The sequence below is a fragment of the Rhinoderma darwinii genome, chromosome 5 (genome assembly GCF_050947455.1).
Source record: "Rhinoderma darwinii isolate aRhiDar2 chromosome 5, aRhiDar2.hap1, whole genome shotgun sequence".
In the NCBI taxonomy this organism is placed as follows: domain Eukaryota; kingdom Metazoa; phylum Chordata; class Amphibia; order Anura; family Rhinodermatidae; genus Rhinoderma; species Rhinoderma darwinii.
This window is the reverse complement of record NC_134691.1, coordinates 292712590-292733689: the sequence shown is the minus strand read 5'-3', so window position 1 is coordinate 292733689 and position 21100 is coordinate 292712590. Positions and strand designations below refer to the sequence as shown.

The 21100-nt window shown below is 41.8% G+C and overlaps 1 protein-coding gene across 1 annotated transcript; it reads left to right on the top strand.

The window, feature by feature from the left end:
• The first annotated feature begins 202 nt into the window (after nt 1–202).
• On the top strand, nt 203–20690 carry KLHL7 (kelch like family member 7). The gene is made up of 11 exons (XM_075827291.1): nt 203–562; nt 7411–7513; nt 7806–7899; nt 9821–9945; nt 12568–12743; nt 14461–14635; nt 15485–15627; nt 16812–17052; nt 18453–18654; nt 18826–18923; nt 19969–20690. The coding sequence occupies exons 1-11, from the start codon at nt 443–445 to the stop codon at nt 20250–20252; spliced, it is 1761 nt and encodes a 586-aa protein (XP_075683406.1). The 5' UTR covers nt 203–442; the 3' UTR covers nt 20253–20690.
• Nucleotides 20691–21100: the final 410 nt, after the last annotated feature.

Below are 21100 nucleotides of genomic sequence, written 5' to 3'. Positions count from 1 at the left end.
CTTTAAAGAATCCCATCGTACACTTCTGGTATGGACCGATATTCCATAACATGAGACACTGTACATTCTCTGATCCAACAGGCCTCTCCCGTCAGAGATATATACATGTAAATATTAAATACCGCTGTCCCATCTCGCAGCATCTGAACTGACCCAGTGACTGGAGAAAGGCGGGGTCGTACAAGTGACGTCACGCGGTAGGAGGAGAGAAGGCCGCTCTATTTACGTTCTGCTGCTGTGATTCTGTGTTGTTGTGTGCTCGGGCCTCGTCCTCAGCAGCCAATAGCATCGCTGCCCCGGGGCCTGTAAACACCGCTCCTCCATACAGCCCTTCTTCTTCTTGTTGATTTCGTCATTGACCGTAGCGGCTCGGGTTGTGTTCGGGTAAGGAGTCATCCGACGAGCAGGGAGCAGGCGGGGCTAAGGGGTGCTCCGGACAAGAATGGCTGCGCAGGGCGCAGAGAAAACCCCCAAGAAGAAAACCGAGAAGAAATTCGCTGCCCGGGAAGAAGCCAAACTGCTGGCGAGTTTTATGGGAGTGATGAATATCATGCGCAAACAGGTAAGGAGTCCGGAGCGGCCTGCAGTGCTGGAGTGGTCGGCGGTCTGTGCTGTGTACATTACTGCGTTGTCTTCTATTTACTCCATTGTTATCTGAGCTCCACCTGTCATTTGCAGCACATCATGATCTGTAGCGGTTCAACCCTTGTAGGACTACGACTCCCAGCCGGGCATGACATCCAGCAGTTATCTCCCATGGGACTCTACTGAGTGGCCCCGTTGACCACTACTTTTGGGCAATCTGAAACTTTTGAGTGATTTGCTCTCTAGTGGATATTGACAGCTGTGTAACTTTTTCTCCATGTGTGTAAAACTGACCATGGACCTGCCATAGATCATGTGGCCTACAGCTATCCGCCCCAGCTCCCATAATACACAGGCTGGAGATAATCAGCTGCCCACACGTTTGGCACCACTTCTCTTGAGGACAAGAGATTGGTGAGATCTAGAACCTCGAGCGTTCATATAAATGCTCGTTCCCGATCATTGCCCTGGGTAAACAAGGCAACGATCAGCTGATGAACGAGCGCTCGTCCCCATGCATTGCTCCTTGTGAAAGGTGCAAACCAGTGCCGATCAATGAACTGTCTTGTTGATCGGCGCCCGTTTACACGGCCCATGTCAGGCTGTGTAATTGAACCCTTAGGCTACATTCACACGAGCGTGACAGATTTACGCGCGTAAATCTGTCTGTGTGCGTTGCTTGTGGCATGTGCGTTTCGTGCACTTGCAAGAACTTTGCGTCCGTGGTTTTCACACACCCATTGACTTCATTGGGCGACTAGGTGCGTGAAAACGCACCAATATAGGACATACAGTGAGTTTCACGCAACGGACACACGCATGTGTGAATAGCCCCATTGAAGTCAATGTGCCCGTGTGCTGTGCGTTTCATTGGCCCATGTAAAAGAGCATTAGAGTCTGCTGGTAAGCAAGTGCCGATTGACATTGGCAGCGCATCTTCTGTTTACACCAGTGGATGTGCTGCCGACCATGATGATTTTTACTAACTTTTAAAAGATGCGATCGCACTCGTTTGTCAGCCAATTGCTGAGCCCTTTTAGACGGGCCGATGATCAGGAATGGGAAATTCATTCCCCTGATCGTTGGGCCCATGTAAAAGGGTCGGAAGGAGAACCTGTCTTTGAGCTTCTTGTTATTTGCTGTTGCTACATATTCTCTACGTTGCAGCATCAGGCGACTGCTGTCTCCATGACTCCCTGACAATTGAGTCGTCTGCATGTTAATGACCTCTCCTTACATAGATATCAGTGGGCGGCTACACACAGCTAAGCCCCTCCCAAAATGAAAATGAAGCTGCCAGTGTCAGGAGCGGATTAAGGGTACCATGGGCCCCCCGGGTACTTTTTCAGGTCTTGGACCCCCCCCCCCGAACTCCGAAGACGCTGTACCGTATATATTTGCAGATTTCTGTTTAGGCGGCCACAGACCTGGCACGGTTTTAATTTAGCTGTAAAAGCAGCATGAGCCATATAGAAGAAAGAAAGCAGAATACTTTGAGACACTGAAGTGGTCAGGAGCTTTCTAACTTTTTTATTTTTACGTCAATGGAGTGGTGTGTGAAGGATTATTTTTTTGCTGGAGGAGTTATAATTTTTATTGCCACCTTGTAAAGTACCATATAATGGGTGAATTGGAAAAAACTGAGATTCCTTCATGGTTTTTTGGGTTTAGTTTTTACTGTATATATTTACCTTCTCTTAAGGTAAAAGTAGATTTAACATATACTTTTACCTTAAGAGAAGATAAATAGATACAAACCCAGAACCAAGCTCAGTACATATATACATCACCAGAACCAAGCTCAATACATATATACATCACCAGAACAAAGCTCAGTACATATATACCACACCAGAACCAAGCTCGGCGCATATATACAGCCCCAGAACCAAGCTCGGCGCATATATACAGCCCCAGAACCAAGCTCGGCGCATATATACAGCCCCAGAACCAAGCTCGGCGCATATATACAGCCCCAGAACCAAGCTCGGCGCATATATACAGTTTAACCCCTGCTGTATAAATTTGTACGACATGAAACGACAACTCCCAGTATAGCCTGAACAATGGTTAGAATATGTTGGGAGTTGCTGTTTAACAAAAAAGAATGCTACCATCCGTCATCCGTCAGCAGATCATACAGTGACTACAGTACTGATTAGTTACAGGGAGAATAAACATTTACATTGAGTGACTCACAGGTGATGTCTCAGATTATTTTTCGTTCTTTTTCTCTTTTCTTCTCCATCCGGTCCAGACCTCTATGATGACTTCTCTCGGGCACGGCCCATTTATGCAGTTCACAGCTCGGATGTCTTCGGCTCCTCACTTTTCCAACATTTCCGCACCTGTAAACGAAGATAAAATTCTCATGATGCCACACTCTATGCTTCTAAATATAATAGTATCATAAAAAGAATATAATAGTACTATACACTGTACTCCTGAATATAATAGTACTGTTCTCCTGAACATAATAGTACTTTACACTGTACTCCTGAACATAATAGTACTGTACACTGTACTCCTGAATATTATAGTATTATACACTGTACTCCTGAATATAATAGTATTATACACTGTGCCCCTGAATATAATAGTACTATACACTGTTCTCCTGAAAATAATACTATACACTGTGTGTGTGTGTAGGAGACAGCATATCTGTAGCACTACGACCTCACAAACTATGAATAGGATTAGATACAGTGGCTCAGCAGACAGTATCACACATGATAGGATTAGATATAGGGACCAGCTCGCTGACATTGCGGTTCCAGCGCTCGATCCAGAAAAGGTAAGTATAAGAATTGTTTTGCTTTTTTACGTGTTACAAATTAATTATTTTTGTGTTATTTTACAGGTTCGGTTGTTGGACTACGTCGGATTCGAGGACTACTTCAATGACAGCGTTTTTATTCTTAATAAAATGGTTAATGAGGGTTGTGTTTGTTTTTTTATTTCAATAAAATATTTTTTCTATGTCCTTGTATTTTTTTAAACTTTATTATTACCGCCTTAATAGCTGCTGGCTGATTGACAACATCCATTACTAAGGCGAGGCTTAATGTTAGCAGGCAGAGAGGCTAACACTAACCCCCATTACCCCGGTACCCACCGCCACCAGTGGTACTGGGAAGAGCCGGGTACGAACCAGTACCCGACCAACTGTAGTGATGGTCGGGTACTGTGTCAGCCACAGGCTGGTAATATCAACCTAGGAAAGGCCAAAAACGGTGACCCTTTCCCCCCCCTGGTAATGCTAGGCTGCTGCTGTTGTATCTGGCGGGGTCCCCCCCCCCCCCATTTTTCATAATCAGCCAGATACAGGAAAGCAGCAGCAGGTTAACATTACCAGGGGGGAAGGGCCACAGTTTTTGGCCTTTCCCAGCCTAATAATACCAGCCTGCGGCTGCCCAATTGCCTGACCATCACTACAGATGGTCAGGTGCTGGATCATACCCGGCTTTTCCCGACACCCCTGGTGGCGGTGGGTACCGGGGTAATAATGGGGGTTAGTGATAGCCTCTGTACCGGCTAACACGAAGCCTCGCCTTAGTAATGGACGCTGTCAATCAGCCGGCGGCCATTACTAAGGCGGTAGTAATAAAGTTTAAAAACCAAACAAAGACATAGAAGAAATATTTTATTGAAATAAAAACCACCCAGACAACCCTCATTAACCATTTTATTGATAATAAAAACGCCGTCATCGAAGCAGTCCTCGAATCCAACGACCGAACCTGTAAAAAAAACACAAACACAACAAAAACGATTAGTAACATGTGGTAGGCTTAGGTACAGGGCCCATGTGTGATACGGTCTGTCAAGGCAGGCTTAGATACAGGGTCCAGCAGGCAGTAATCTTATACAGTACATGTGGTAGGCTTATATACAGGGCCCATCAGACAGGACATGGGCCATATATCTAAGCCTACCATGTGCTTACGTAAGATGCTTAGATACAGGGCCCAGCAGACAGGATCACACATGGGCCATGTATCTAAGCATCTTATATAAGCACATGGTAGGCTTAGATACATGGCCCATGTGTGATGCTGTCTGATGGGCCCTGTATCTAAGCATCTTACATAAGCACATGGTAGGCTTTGATATAGGGCCCAACAGACAGGACCACACATGGGCCTTGTATCTAAGCCTACCATGTGCTTATGTAAGATGCTTAGATACAGGGCCAAGCAGACAGGATCACACATGGGCCATGTATCTAAGCCTACCATGTGATTGGCTTACATACAGGGCCCTGCAGACAGCATCACACAATCTGTGATCCTGTATCATGGGCCCTCTAAGCCTGCAATATCGTAGGCTTAAAGGGATTGTCCAGTCCCTAAACATTGATGGGCTATCCTCCGGATAGGCCATCAATAGATGATGGGTCGGGGTCCGTCTCCCGGGACCCGCCAATCACCTGTTTTTAAGGGGCCGCAGTGCTGGTACGACAGCTGCTTCCCCTTCATTTCACTTACTCGTTCACACTGTGAATCGCCGACATGGATTCACCGTGTGAGCAAGTAACCGGAATGAAGGGGAAGCGCCAGCTCTCGTACGAGCGCTGCGGCCCCTTCAAAACAGGTGATTGGCGGGGGTCCTGGGAGGCGGACCCCGCCAATCGGCTTCAAGCGGACAGGGATATTAAACTTACCCTGCTCTGAACTACAGGATGGTAGTGACGTCATGCGCTGCGCACCGGAAATAGGAAGGTAAGTACTGTAGTTACTACAGTAACGGGCCCGCGGCTCCCGTTACTATAGTAACTTTTTATTGATGTAGTGCGGCCCCTATAGCTACGCCACTGTTTGGGTGAGCGGTCCCGCCTTCACTCCGGTTCTCTGAACCGGCTGTAATTTTAACAGCCGGTAAGGGAGAAAAGGGGCGAACTGGGCCCCCTTCCAGCCTCTGGTCCCGCGCACTTGCCCAGATAGCCCTCATTATAATCCGCCCCTGGCCAGTGTACTTAAATCTAATAACATGTAAAAATATAGGAAATATTATGTGATATTGAAAATTCCCAAAAATTTTGAAACCGGGAGGATGCGCCATAAAGCCTACTGACAGAAAAATGAAGGATTTGTAGATGTTAACATTTTTCAAGCCCCATCATCTCTGGTGTCCTATTAGTTTCTTGCAAGGGAGTAGTCATTATGGTTAAATTATGTGATGCTGTTTGGGTATATTTCCTTTACTGACTACGAAGCACTGCTCTATTGTCATGGCAGCATAGGCTTCAGCTGCGGCCTAGTAGGAGATTTCTGTAAAGGCAGCATTCAAATAAATGAAACTTTTGTAGACTTGTAGAACTCCATGACTCTGACTAAAAGCTGAATTTTTAGTTTTTGACTGGAGTGACCCTTTAAGTTACGTTGGTTTGATCTATATTTTTTTTTCTTCATTTCTACAGCCAACTGTAGAATTTTGCTGTCGTTCTGTTATAAGAGAGCAGTGCATTGTGGGAGCTCAGATGACAGTACTCTAGTTAGGCCTACACTGGAAACTAATAAATTTACAACCGGGCGTGACTTTTCAGTGTCAATTGCGGCGTGTCTCCACACACTGACAGTGTCCAATGGTTGTTAAATTATCTGTACGTTTCCAGGAAGAGTAACAGAGGTTGGCACAACGCAGAGTTTTAAGAAAAGCTGCAGTACGACTTGTCCACACGTAACGGAATTGCTGCAGAAAATTTCTGCAGCATTTTTGTTAAAACTGGCAGACATTCCGCTAAGGAAAAATCCTGCATTTTTTTATTTTATTTTTTTATTGCAGAAAATATTGCAGATTTTGCTGCGTTTTTTTTTCAATGCTGTGAGATGGTGACCTCTCCCCTGAAAAACGCAGCAATTCAGTCCACTTTCCGCAGCAGTAATTGACATGCTGCGGTTCGAAAAATACGCACCGCAGGTCAATTTATGGTCGAAAATTTTACACAGCGTGTGGATGAGATTTGTTAAATCTCGATACATGTGGACAAGCCGAAAAAAGGAAAAGGCTAAAAATCAGCGGCAGGTGGGCAGGGTGAGCCCGCATCTCATGAATACCCCGGACTCGAAGGTCGCAGTGCACGGCAACTACTAAACTAGTTTCAGTCAAGAAAAAATAGGAGGAATCCTCCAGCTCACCTTGATGCAGACCTATGCTGTTTGCAGCGCTCGGATCCTCGTGTCGGCACACGGTATAAGTGGAGAGAGAAAAATGGAAACGGTAGTTTCAGGCAAGCTAAAGCATGAGTAACACAAGGCTAAAATCTGCGTTCCTGTCACTACTTTATGCTGCTCTAAGGGTTTATCACCGTTGCCCTTCCGTTGAGGGAATCCATCGTGTTAACTCCTCAACGGAAAGGCAAACGGAAACCTCAGCTTCCATTTCCCTCACCATTGAACTCAATGGTGAGGGAAACCTAGCTTATGGTTTCCATCTGTCACCATTGCGACAGGGTTCCGTCGTTTTGACGGAATCAATAGCGCAGTCGACTGCGCAATTGATTCCATCCGAAACAACTGAACCCTGTCACAACGGTGACAGATGGAAACCATAAGCTAAGTTTGCCACACCATTGAGTTCAATGGGGATGGAAACGGAAGCTGAGGTTTCCGTTTGCCTTTCCGCTGAGGGGTTAACCTGACGGAAACTTCAGACGGAACCCCTCAACGGTCAACGGAAGGGCAACGGTGATGGGAATACACCCTTAGAGATGGTAGCATTAAGTAGCCGACAGATTATTTTTATATTTTATTATGCGTTTTACAGTAAATTATCTTTAGGGATTCTGTATAATTCTACTTCTTATTGGTGCTTTTCTTCCAGAAAACCTTGTGTGATGTTGTCCTTATGGTGCAAGATCGAAAAATCCCAGCACACCGTGTAGTCTTGGCATCTGCAAGTCATTTTTTTAACCTTATGTTTACCAGTAAGTTTTATCCTTTATGCGACTACTCTCCACAAGAACGCACGTGCTGCACACACATGTTCCACAACACCCCGTATCAGACGTTTTCATTATTACTGCCCAGTATTCTGAAATCGGCTGTGGCATCTTCGCCTGTTCCATAATGAGCATGCTCTACACGGAGTAGCTTGGGAATAGACACCATCTGGGGTTGTATAACAGAACAGCAAGTGCAAGAAGAAAGGCATTCCAGTGTCTATTGTTTATCCTAATCTCTTGCATGAATATATTTACATTTTTTTTTTTTTATTAGCAAACATGATTGAATCGAAGTCCTTTGAGGTAGAGCTGAAAGATGCAGAACCTGACATCATAGAACAGCTTGTGGAGTTTGCATACACTGCCAGGTACTGACTGAGTCTTCTGCTCGGCATTTGTGTAAATGTGAATTATGATTATTTATGTATGTGTTTTATTTTGTTTTAAAGGGAATCTATCACCTGACTAGCGGAGAGATACCACGTGGTCGTGGCTGCTAATTCTTTCCGCACATGAGTGCCTTGGCTGCGACCTTGTGTTGTCTTTTGGTAAATCAGACCGGATGGTGGCATAATTAAAAAACAAAGTACAATTTTGAGCACCGCCCTGAACTCCCATTGGGGCACCGTTTAGCAGATGCTGTAGCACACGCTGCATCAGAGTACCTAATAAATGTTCTTTGTAAAGTGATGATAGAATTACTTTAATAAAGGGTATTTATCCGTAGAGATCCCTTTAAATTAGGGCATCTTTAACATACGCTAGTAAAGTTAAACTAGCATGTGTTATTTAACCCAATAAATGGCTACCTAAAGAACTACTGTGGCTCCCCTCTTTTAAAGCAGTTGCAGCATCTGAACAACCCTCTTTTGTTTTGCAGCTATCCGACAATGAGCTGATCGCCAGTGATCTGGCTGCTGGAACTCCCTGTGATCAGCTGTTATTGTCAGAAGTTACTGGTGCCTAAGCATAACCTTTCAGGGTAAATGTAGTATTACAAGGCAGCCATTTAAAGCAATGGGCAACCGTGTAATACATTGTCGCTCAGAGTCCTCTTGATTAAGTGCTCCTTTTTGCAGTATCTCGCCGCTCTCACTAATAGAGGGGGGTGTTAAGCAGGGGACTTACCACTGATGTCTATATGCCCTGATAAGGCTTATGGAAAGCAATACTAAGGGAGACTCATATCCGCTAAAAGACTAGGACTTCTGGATTATATATGCCTTGAGTGGGTTTATTATTATTATTCATTGAAATATATACAAAAAGATTCAACTAATTGAGCCCTCTAAGGCTTTGTTCACATCTGCATCGGGACTCAGTTTATGGGTTTCGTATGGGAACCCATGAACGGAATCCAAATGAAAACCATAGGCTTCTGTTTGCATCACCATTGATTTCAATGGTGACAGATCCGGTGAAAATGGTGTTGTAGAAGTCAAACGCTCAAAATATATTAGACTGAAATTTTAAATAAGTGTTCCAACAGACACACTCGCCAGGAACTTTATCCAGCATCCTAAACAGGAGATTTCATACCGATATATATTGAGAGAGGAGAAATAACACGCCGACACTGCTGGTATGCTGAAAATACTCCTCTGGGGGTTTATTGCCAAACTCCATTACAATAATATCATTCAAAAGAGGTGTAGGCTTGAGGTTAACCAATCAGAGGCAATGTGACAATAATTCTGCTCAGCCAATAGCAGACCATAAGAATATTTCAAATACATAATTATAATTCTTCATTAAAATGCTGACATCCGGTAACACCTGGAAACAAGCGTACAATAGAGTGGTGTTAGATGTTCTTTCCCACGAGGGAGTTTGTTTAGAGAACGTCAAATTGTTGCACTTTATGTCTGGGCGTTCATCCAACCCGCTAGCTGTCTGTCATTAGTCGCTTCATCTTCTAGATCTCTAGATCCCCTGAACTTCAGGGGGCTGGTCAAACGGCAATTTCTTTGTTACAAAATGTCCTAATTCGTGCTTCTATATACCTGATCGATCACTTTGCCAATGCACATAATGTGTAGACGCAGTGTCCTATTTCTGTATGTGCAAAGATATAAGAATGTTCTAGTTTTTATTTGTATCCACAAATGCTTCTTATTACTTTAACTTTTTTTCTTAAAGGGGTATTCCCAACTTGAACTTTTATGGCATATTCATGAGATGTGCCATAAATGTTTAAGTTGGGAATACCCGTTTATTAAGCATTACAACTGCATCCTTCTCTGACTTAATTTGTTGACTTTTTTATTTTATTTTTATTTTTTTTTACAGAATTTCTGTAAATAGCAACAATGTCCAGTCGTTATTAGACGCAGCTAATCAATACCAGATAGAGCCGGTAAAACGAATGTGTGTGGATTTCTTAAAAGAACAAGTTGATGCCTCTAACTGCTTAGGTAACCCCGACTGTGGACTCAAACAGAAAATCTGATTATAAAATAAAGTGATCGTAGCAGATTTTATATTTTGGGCCGCCTTTTGGTTCTCTACTCTTACCTCTCAGTTGTACATACTTTTCTGTTTCCTTTCAGTAATCCAGAAGATCTGATAGTGAAATGCCTATCAGGTCCCATTGATTAAAGAAATCTTAAGGCCCTTTTACACCAGCCGACACTCGGCCGGTGCAGCGAGCGACGATCGAGACACGGAGCTATGGATGGGGACGAGCGGTCGTTACTCCGATCGCTTGTCCCCATACATTATTATCATGTCGGCAGCGCGATTCTCAATGTTTACACATAATAATCTTGTACTTTTTTAAAACTATAACGACCAGCAGATGATCGAGCGTTTGCTCGTTCATCTGCTGATCGTTCCCCTGTTTTACACAGGGCAATTATCAGCATTGAGCGTTATGTTAACGCTCGTCTGCCCGATAATCGTCCTGTGTAAAACACCCTTTACTATAGTACGAGTGTTTTGTGTCGATAATCAGTGTGATTATGGCAGCAAAACTATTGTTTCCTACAGGTACAGTGGATTTTATGAGTCCATGGACTAGAGGTGCTGTTTCTGGAAAAAAAAACAACTGTTTTTCTAATCTCAAACAACCAAAAGTTTACTGGGCTGCTTGACATTTCCCTGTTGCTGCACTGCAAACCTGTCCGAAGGATACAGGCACCGTGACTGGCAGCTTGTATTCTGTCACTCACAGGATGACATAAAATAGAGAAGACTCAGGTAAGTAAATTTCCTTCTCATGTGCATGCTTTTAGCTACCTTTTTTTTATTGTTTCCCTCCAAAACCCTTCATCAGATCAGCATAATATCAGGGTTTTCTGTCTATGGCAATTGGTATTAAGAGGAAGAATAACTTAAAGTGTAATAAGTAACATTTATCAGATAAGATGCAATAATAATAAGAACCCTGCCCAAAAGTTTACAATCTAGGTGTGGATTCAGTTATGAGTTTGTTAAAACCTCACACTAAGCCTTTGTTCTTTTATTTATTGTATATTACTTTTTGCCAAGTGTTTGAGTAATCATGGAATGCTTATTAACCGCTTAATGCCACATCCATTTTTTGGCCTGAAAGTGAACATTGTTAGGTTGTTAGGTTCAATTTTCTGTGCTGATGAATTTCTTAATATATCTTTAGAATGTTCTGTATCTGTCTATTCTGGGGATTTTAGCTCCAACTGCTATGTCTGCCTGCAGCCACCACTAGTAATTTTGTAATATATCTTTATAGCGGTCACATAAAATTTCTTGATTCAGCTCTTCAAATCCCCTGCACAGACACAGAATTAAAAGATAATGTTTTGGCTGCCTACAGACACCACTAGAGGGAGCATTGGAGCTTACTGCATACTGTCTTATAGTTGAGCTCTGTGTATAACAGTATGCAGTAAGCTCCCTCTAGTGGTGGCTGCAGACAGCCAGCATGTTATGTTTTCAGTCTGTATATGCATGAAATTTAGAACTCTGAATCAGAAAAATAAAGCTCCAACCACTATAAAGATATTAAGAAATTTATCAGCACAAAATTTTGACCATATCATATATATATATATATATATATATATTCTATAACAAAAACACTTTAACCATTTCACTGCCAAGGGCGTATTTAACACGTTATGACTTTAAACGCCCACCACAGCTACTGGCTTCCTGGCGCAATAATCGGGGCAGAGCAGTAGGGGAGGTGGGAAGCTACAAATGACAGCAGGAAGAAAGCTGACATCGCTCCCCTTTTACTTCCTCCAGTTACCCTAGGAGAGAATACAGAAACTTTTATTCATTTTATGCCCCCCCCCCTACAAACCAGAGAGGATATGTACTCGTCACTTTTTATTTATTTTTTGCCTCCTTTTTACAGGGGTGAGAAGATGAAGTAGTTATACATCTAATCATCCCCCCGAATCAGACCATTTGTCATCTCCATTAATCAAATGTGTATCGGCATCTGGATCTCTTTTGGTCTCTTCCGTTCTGGTGGTTTTGTGAAAATATATGGATGCATACCTGCCTTTATAAATTCTGCATATCTATTTTTATGCATTTTATTTACTAAACTTTCTGCTTTGATGCAAAATTGCATTTTATAATTCCCGTTTAATGTGTGTATGTCAAAGTGTGACAATTGTTGTGGCAGCTAAAGAGTAACGTCCCAAGGACTTTGATCATCCCCTGTGAAAATATGTATTGAGATTAGAAAAATAGATTTACTGTTCACAATCTATGTATCTTGATAGCGGTCACATTCTCAGGCATTCCCACAGGACAGCCCTGGCAGCTTTTCTTAGGCCCCAAGGGTCCATATAGAACCATAAACTCTGATGCGATGCTGAGACTGGCCGAAGACTAACAAAGGGACCGCCCTTCCTTAACTCCAAAAGGGGCCATGATCCGTATAAGAGGTTGAATGGCCAGACATCAGCGTTTTCTCCAATCCCAGTGTTTCATTTATGAAGGCGGCTGTCGGTCACAGAAATATTTTTTTTTTGTTTTGTTTTTTAATCCTTGGTTGTGACTTGAAAGGAATGCTTCCATCACGTTCTTGGTGTGTTTTTTAGGCATTAGTGTCCTAGCAGAATGTCTTGATTGTCCAGAGTTGAAGGCCACGGCGGATGATTTTATTCACCAACATTTCACTGAAGTTTACAAAACGGATGAATTTCTGCAGTTGGATGTGAAACGTGTTACCCACCTTCTAAACCAGGATACGTTGACTGTTCGTGCTGAAGACCAGGTATGGGACATAAGCTCTAGGTTGGCAGAACTTTTCCACCTGATGCATGTAGTCTACACCATGGTTGCCAACCATCTATAAAAGAAAAACCAAAGTGGCCCATGGATGGGTGCTGCAGGGTTTTAGATCGAATACAAGGAGGGGTCTAGGTGGTGTAATTAACAATATATTTATATGATCGCAGTATCTCACAGTATCTCTAAGGCCTCATGCGCACAACCGTGCAGTATTTACGGTCAGTAAATACCGCATGGACGAGCCGAGGAGTGTCCGCCCGCATTTGCGAGCCGTGCTCACAGTAATAAAGGAGCACGGTCCGTAAATGCAAAAAATAGGACATCACAGCCTGGACACACACCCGTAAATATACGGAAAGATGTTCGTGGCCGATAGAGATGAATGTGTCCGTATTTTTTTTTTCAAAATTGTTTTTATTAACATTTTCCAATAAGGGGTACAAAAAGTAGAAAGGGGAGGATGGGGGCTGAGAAATATACAAGACATTGAGAAAGATCAAATAATGGGATAAAACAATAAATAAAAAAGGAGAAAAATAAAAATAATAAAAAAATATATATTAAATAAAATTAAAGAGAAGTAAACAAAAATAGGGGGGGGGAGGGGAACAAAAACATAACAGTCATAACCGTTACTATTAAGCTCATTATATCCATAATTCCAATAAGTCAGGTGAGGGGATCTACATATCAAGCAAATGGAGGGTCTCCCCTTCTCGTCGGGTTTTCAACCCCAGTGTGACGATAGCATGGGCATGGAACCAGCCAAATACCCTGTGCCAGTCTCACCGATATGTTATCCAAAAGCTTTCTCCGAGAAGCGAGATCGCCAATAAGCAGATCAGAGGCGTGACCCCCGCAGGCATCGTGTCCGTATTTTATCCGCAATTACGGATCCGGACTGGAAGATAAAAATTAGTCATCTGCATGAGGTCTTAATGCATTTGTCAAAACTTTCAGGCTGTAATGTGGACATCTTAAAAATCCAAAGTAATTCTCTGTTTCAGTCAGACAAGCCAGGCTATTGTGTTCATATTGGTATTCTGAGCTATAGACGTGTCTTACCTATAATCTTTGTTTTTTAATTTGTCTGTGAAAAAGAAAAGTGTTTTAGAAGAAAGCAAAAAAAAGTAGATTGGCAGCCCTGGTCTATACTGTGTGTCCGCTTAGGCTTTGTCTGCGTCAGGGCTCCGTTCAGGGGTTCAGTCGAAGCTTTCCGTCAGGGGAACCCATGAAGGGATCCCTGACTGAGACAAACGGAAACCATAGATTTCCGTTTGTATCACCGTTGATTTCAATGGTGACGGATCCGGTGCAAATGGTTTCCGTTTGTTTCCATTGTGCAAGGGTTCCTTCCTTTTGACGGAAGCAATACCGTAGTCGACTGCGCTGTTCTTTCCGTCAAAACGACGGAACCCTTACACAACGGAAACCATTTGCAACGGATCCGTCACCGTTGAAATCAATGGTGATGCAAACGGAAACCTTTCTGTTTGTCTCAGTCAGGGTTCCGTTCATGGGTTCCCCTGGCGGAAAGCTCCGACGTAACCCCTGAACGGAGTCCCGACGCAGTGGTGAACAAAGCCTTAGTCGGTTGTCATTGTCTTTATGTAATAATATATTGTTATAAAGGTATTATAATGTAGGGAAGATTTAGATGGTGCTATATAAATAATTTTCTTTCCATTTATTTGTTTTAGGTTTATGATGCTGCAGTGAGATGGTTAAAATACGATGAGCCAAACCGACAACCATATATGGTGGATATACTTGCAAAAGTCAGATTTCCTCTCATTTCCAAAAATTTTCTAAGTAAAACGGTGCAATCAGAGCCTCTGATACAGGACAACCCAGAATGCCTGAAGATGGTCATCAGTGAGTGAAACCTTCTGTCTTTGCACGCTGTATTGTGAACAAATTCTTATAAAATACTTATTGCGGAATGCATTTGTCTTAAGGTTTCTTAGGACCCCAATAGCCTGGCTCAACACCACATAAATACCTAAATGCAGCCTGGCGCATGAATGCTAGCTGAAAGTAATTGGTGCAAATTAAATGGGCTGTTAATACGTTTAGAACAGTCCACGTTTTTGTACTAATCTGTGGCACGTTAAAAGATTCCGCAGCAGCCACTAGCCTGCTTGTTGACCGTTTCCAGGTAGCAACAGGAGTAAACATGGACTGAAAAATAGGTGAAAACAGAAGAACAAGTAATAAAAGTATATTAGAAGGATTAGATTAGGGTACATTTCACTTTTTCTGATTTAAATAGATAATGTTAATAACATGTTGAGCATCACTTTAAAGGGGTTTTCTAGGATTTTTACATTGATGTTCTATTCTTTGGATACCCTCAAACGCCCACCGATCAACAGGATAAAGGGACAGCAATGTTCGATGCAGTTTTTGTCTGCAGTGGCACAGTGACCTCCATACGAGTGCGGCTGTGCCTGGTACTGAAGCTCAGTCTATTCAAGTGAACAGGACTGAGCTGCAGCACCAGGATAAAGCATCAATGGAAAATCCTTAAAGTTGGTAAATATATTTCTTTAAAAAAAAAATGATATCAGTTTTTTGCGCATTCACTTACAGTATGTGTTCGTGTATAAAGTGTCTCGGATTTCAGTATTATGCTTGTTTTTTCTGTCTTGTATTTTAAAGTTATACCTTGGTTACTTGAATAAATTGTGAATAAATGATTCCCGGTGTCTTGTTTCTTAATAGGCGGAATGCGTTATCACCTGCTATCTCCAGAAGACAGAGAAGAGCTGGTAGAAGGTACAAGACCTCGAAGAAAGAAGCATGATTATCGAATTGCTTTATTTGGGGGCTCACAGCCTCAGTCCTGTCGATACTTTAACCCTAAAGTACGTGTTATTTCGAATTAAATTCATGTTATCCTTAAAGGGGTTATCTGGGATTTTTAAATGTCCTATCCTTAGGCTAGGCCATCAATATTACATTGGTGGGGATCTGACTCTTGGGGACACTTGCCGATCAGCCTCTTCATTGTTTACATGGATTTCATTTTTGTTTGTACTTGCACATGGCATTACATTCAAGTTACGTTACATTGCAGTGATATCCATTCAAGTTACGTATCCATTGTTTTCAGGGGGAAAAAAATACTGTGTGCAGTGCCATTTTTGCCCTCAAATATGATGAGCACTAGAAAAGAGGCTCCAAACTGAGCATTTAAAGACTATGTACAACTTTCGAAAGGGATATGTCTATATATATATATATATATATATATATATATATATATATATATATTAATTTTTTTTTTTTTTATTTATTAAAAAAAAAAAAGCCAGTTAGTGTGTTTGGTGCAACCTTTATAATTTGTTTTTTATTAAAAATTATTTTTGCTTTTTGAGATCCAGCTGCTCTGTATTCTGTACACAGATCAGCTGTATCATTCGCTATGACCTGAATCCGTCAGTTGATGGATAACAGGTGGATCCTGCGTCTTAGGCCTAAATTCACACGAACGTGTCCGATTTGCATCCGCAAAAAATGAATTTTTCCTGCGTTACAGTCCCGTTTGCCATCAGTGTGTGTTCCGTGTGGCATAAATTTTTGATATCCGTGTTGGTGCACACTTTGTTTTCTTTCTCTGCACTTCAATAGTAACTGGCGCGTGAATCCCGGACAGCACACTGATGACGTCTGTGTTCTGTCCGTGATTTTCACGCACCCATTGATTTCAATGGGTGCGTGATCCGCAAAAAAACGCACCAGAATATGACATGCAGTGAGTTTCACACAACGGAAACGTGCTGCATTGAAACTCACGCATGTCTGAATAGCCCCATTGGGTTGCATAGGTCCGCATGCTGTCCATTGTTTTCGCACAAGGACGTATACAACGTTCGTGTGAATCCGGCCTTAGAGACACTGAACCCATCAGCCAGCGGACCTGACGGGAACAGGAATTAGCGAACGATACAGCTGCTCTGTACATGCAATTTGATATTTTTACATTCATTATATACTATTATTTATAACCTTTTAGTAATTATTATTTTTTTTTTTCTTCTTATGTTAGGATTATAATTGGTCTGATATCCGATGTCCCTTTGAGAAACGCCGGGATGCAGCATGTGTGTTTTGGGACAACGTTGTCTATATCTTGGGTGGTTCTCAGCTCTTTCCTATAAAGAGAATGGACTGCTACAATGTCGTGAAAGATTCATGGTATTCTAAACTGGGGCCTCCAACTCCAAGAGACAGCCTTGCTGCATGTGCTGCTGAAGGCAAGATCTACACATCAGGAGGCTCAGAAGTGGGTGAGGATCAGTTTTACAATGAATTTGCAAATATAGTAACAAATCTCTTAAAGGGAATATGTCACATTGAAGATGGAATCCCATCTGCGAGCAGCATGTTATATATGTTTTTGTGGGAAAAGATTCAGTATAACTATTGAGCAGAAGTTTAAATAAATAAACTACAGGTTATCCTAAATGTTTTTCCACAAAACTATGTATCAATCTGCTCCGCCCCTCCTGCTCTTTAACTTGCTATCTGCAGATTAGACTTCATTTTCAACATAACCGGTTCCCTTTAAAGCAGCAGTCTTCAACCTGTGTTGCCCAGCTTTTGCAAAACTACAAACCCAGCATGTCCTTTCAAGTTTCAGGGCATGCTGGGAGTTAGTTTTGCCACAGCTAGAAAGCTGTAAGTTGCAAATCCGGTACCCATGTTTAGTCCACTGGACTGCTTTTCACCAAACAGTGGTCTGTGTAGGTGCATTGATTAAAGGTGTTGTCCATAACGAATTGATGACCTATCCTAATGATTCCCCTTTATTGTATGTCCAAGCACATCCCGGTCCATATGGGTGTTGCTGTGAAATATATATTTTTTTATAACCTACAGAAAGTTATTTTTTTTTTAGATCATGGAGAATGGTTCTGATAGCGGTTCCCTGATGATTGCAGGGGAAAGAGTTAGGGTTAGGATAGTCCCAGCAGCAGGACCATTCTGACTAGCTAGATGAAAAATAGCTATGAGTAAGGACCGTCTTGTTCGAAACGCGTAAGCTTAACACTCCTAACCTGTGCCCTCCTTGGATTTTTGAATGATGAATAAATAAAGCTCTTTTTTTAATATTTTATGGTTGTGCTGAGGAACTTCCTTCTTTCCTACGTTGTATGAATCTCTTGCTGGCCTGCAAGCCCCCTCCTCGTTGCACTCCATTGAGGAACTACAGGTCCCAGAACGAACATATTGGATGAGCAGACTGTGGCTTTTTTTGCTACTTTTTTCTATTTATTTTTTTTCCATTTTCCTAGTGAACAACCAATTTATAGAGGATCTTTTACTTATAAGTGCAGACTATCAAAACATGTACTCCGTTGCTGACATGAAATATCTGTTGTTTATCCGCTATCGGAGTTCACAATTACTCAAATTTATCCAGCGAGTCGTAACTAAGATTAAAATTATCAATATGTTTTTCTAACCGAAATAGAAAGCTTTCAAAAGTGACAGGTCTCTTCAAGGTTGGATTCTTTAGAGGTAATATTGTGCAATCCTTGTTGGGTTCATCCATCTTTTATTTTTAGTTACTTTTTATTATTTTGACGTCCATAGAAAATAATACACCTTAGCATGGGCTTAATTTCCAGTATGATGTATTTGCGTTATTTGTTTTTAGCCTAAAGCTATAATTCTTAATTTTAAGGGAATTCTGCCTTGTACTTGTTTGAATGCTATGACACCAGGACGGAAAGCTGGCATACAAAACCCAGCATGCTTACCCAGCGCTGCAGTCACGGAATGGTGGAGGCGAATGGGCTGATCTATGTTTGTGGAGGCAGTTTAGGAAACAATGTGTCCGGGAGGGTGCTGAACTGCTGTGAAGTCTATGACCCAACTACTGAAACGTATGTATGCCCACAAAGAGGAAAGAGATAATGTAAAGCATGGCGGGCGATGAATAAAAACCTGCATCAGTACCCATAGAAAAATCCAGTTGTAAATCTACATGATTAAAACCATTTTCATCTATGTTCACAACTTTTTTTTTTTTTTTTTTTTTTTTTTTATTCCATTAGGTGGACCGAACTTTGCCCAATGATTGAAGCTCGTAAAAATCATGGACTTGTGTTTGTGAAAGACAAAATATTTGCAATTGGTGGACAGAATGGTTTGGGTATGACTTTGTTGACTTACTATACTTTGGAATGTTACAAATCTAGTAGAGCTAATAGAATTGTGTTTAGTCTGCTATTGCAAAGAAAGCAGCGCTCATTAAAGGATAACTGAGTTACCCTTTATTTTCAGTCCCCCCCCCCCCAAGTTCTGTTTTACTTGGTATATCATTTCAGCCAATCCGTAACAATGAATTCCAATATCGCCTTCCTGTCACTCCTTTTGGTAAACACGACGTGATCTACAAGATCTTGGAGACTCTCCTGTCGTATACTGATTTTGGAGACTATCCTTGTTCATATTAGCATCTGAGTTCCCTATTGTTGGTTTTTATTTATTATTATCATCCTAACAAGTTATGGGGTAGTACACACCGCATTTTTTGGCGCTGATTGTGACATGGAAACCGCGCCTGAATCAGTGTCATGAAATGCCTTCATTTGACCCCCGATGATTTTAATAAGAGGCAAAGGCGTTTTCTTTCTTTGAGCGGTTTACGCCTCTGACCACCCATTGAAATCAATGGTGGGGGGGGGGGATTCGATCTCTGCTGTTTTTTTTTTTTTTTTTCTTCTTATAGTGGTTTTTGGATTAGCTTAATGCAGGGAAAAAAAACGCTGTGTGAACTACCCCTACATGTACTCAAAGGAAAGGTTCTCCTCCATTTCGCTTTTTTGTATCCCACTTTTTACCCCTTGGTTCTAGATGTACCAGGTTAGGGTACAAAACTGGGGATAAGTCACCTGAAAACTCTTCAACCAGTGTCTGAAAAATATCTGCATTACCACTCCATGCCACTTTCTATGTAGATTACACTATTATTACACAGGTACAGGACTATAACCTAAACACACCCTTTTTCCCTCCAACAAATAAGTCTTATATTTTAAAATGTATTTTCCAAAAATCCTGTACTGACGTTTGCAACATATCAAATGGATCTTAAGAGTGAAAATACAACCCTTTTTTCTTTTTATTGGATTATAAATAGTTTTATAAGCGTTTTTACAACTCTAACGTGTTTTCTTTATTCTGCTTTTATTTAGGTGGCCTAGACAGTGTTGAGTACTATGATATTAAACTTAATGAATGGAAGATGGTGTCCCCAATGCCTTGGAAAGGGGTCACTGTGAAGTGTGCTGCGGTGGGGTCCGTCATTTATGTTCTGGCGGGATTTCAGGGAGTGGGACGCTTAGGACATATTCTTGAATATAATACTGAGACAGATAAATGGATTGCCAATTCTAAAGTCCGAGCCTTCCCCGTGACCAGCTGTCTGATCTGTGTTGTGGACACTTGTGGGGCTAATGAAGAGACTCTGGAAACATGAAGGTCCATGACATGGTGCCGCACCTTGTAAATGACTCATTTTATTTATGAAACCTTTTGAGGTTCTCATCTGAGGGATTCATTCTGTTGTACAGTATAAAAGATCACCAGAGAAGACCATGGTGTAGACCTGTGGATCGTGCTTCACCTCATTCTCTTTTTTATTTTTCTCTCGTCACTTCTTGGCGCATTACAGTTTATTTTAATGGAAACCAAGTTTTTATGTTGCTTAATGTGAACTGTTTAAAGATATCTAATATGGCAATCCCGCTTCAGTATGCTTTACAGTTCTGGTTCCCTGCAATGGACTTTTAAGTAGGAAGCTGTGTCATCACTTTGTTCGTTCTGTGGCTTGATACAGTTGATTATTTTTTATTATGTTTCCAATTCATGTGACCATTTTTGTTGTTTTTAAATATAAATTACCATTTCTCTGTTATGCTATTTTTCAGTACGGTAACTGCTCAACCATATCTCACATATTGCACCTGCAAACTAACATTGACATGTTTTTTATTTATTTAAAGGGCTTGTCCCAAGATCAACATTTGTCACCTGTTCTCAGGATAGGTAATAAATGTCTGATCGCTGGGAGCCCCACCACTAGAACCCCCACTGATCACTAGAATGGTGGTCCCGAGCTCACCACTTATCGCGAATGTATAGGATAGGTAATAAATGTCTGATCGCTCAGAGCATGATCTTCTCGTTCCTCCTCACTTCACCCTCCGCACAAGAGATCCCTAAATAGAGTGGCAGTCGAGCATGATGCTGCTCCATTCATGACTGCAGTGGGGAGAACTGTGAATGGAACGGCAGTCGAAAATGCGCAGTGTCACTTCATTCAAA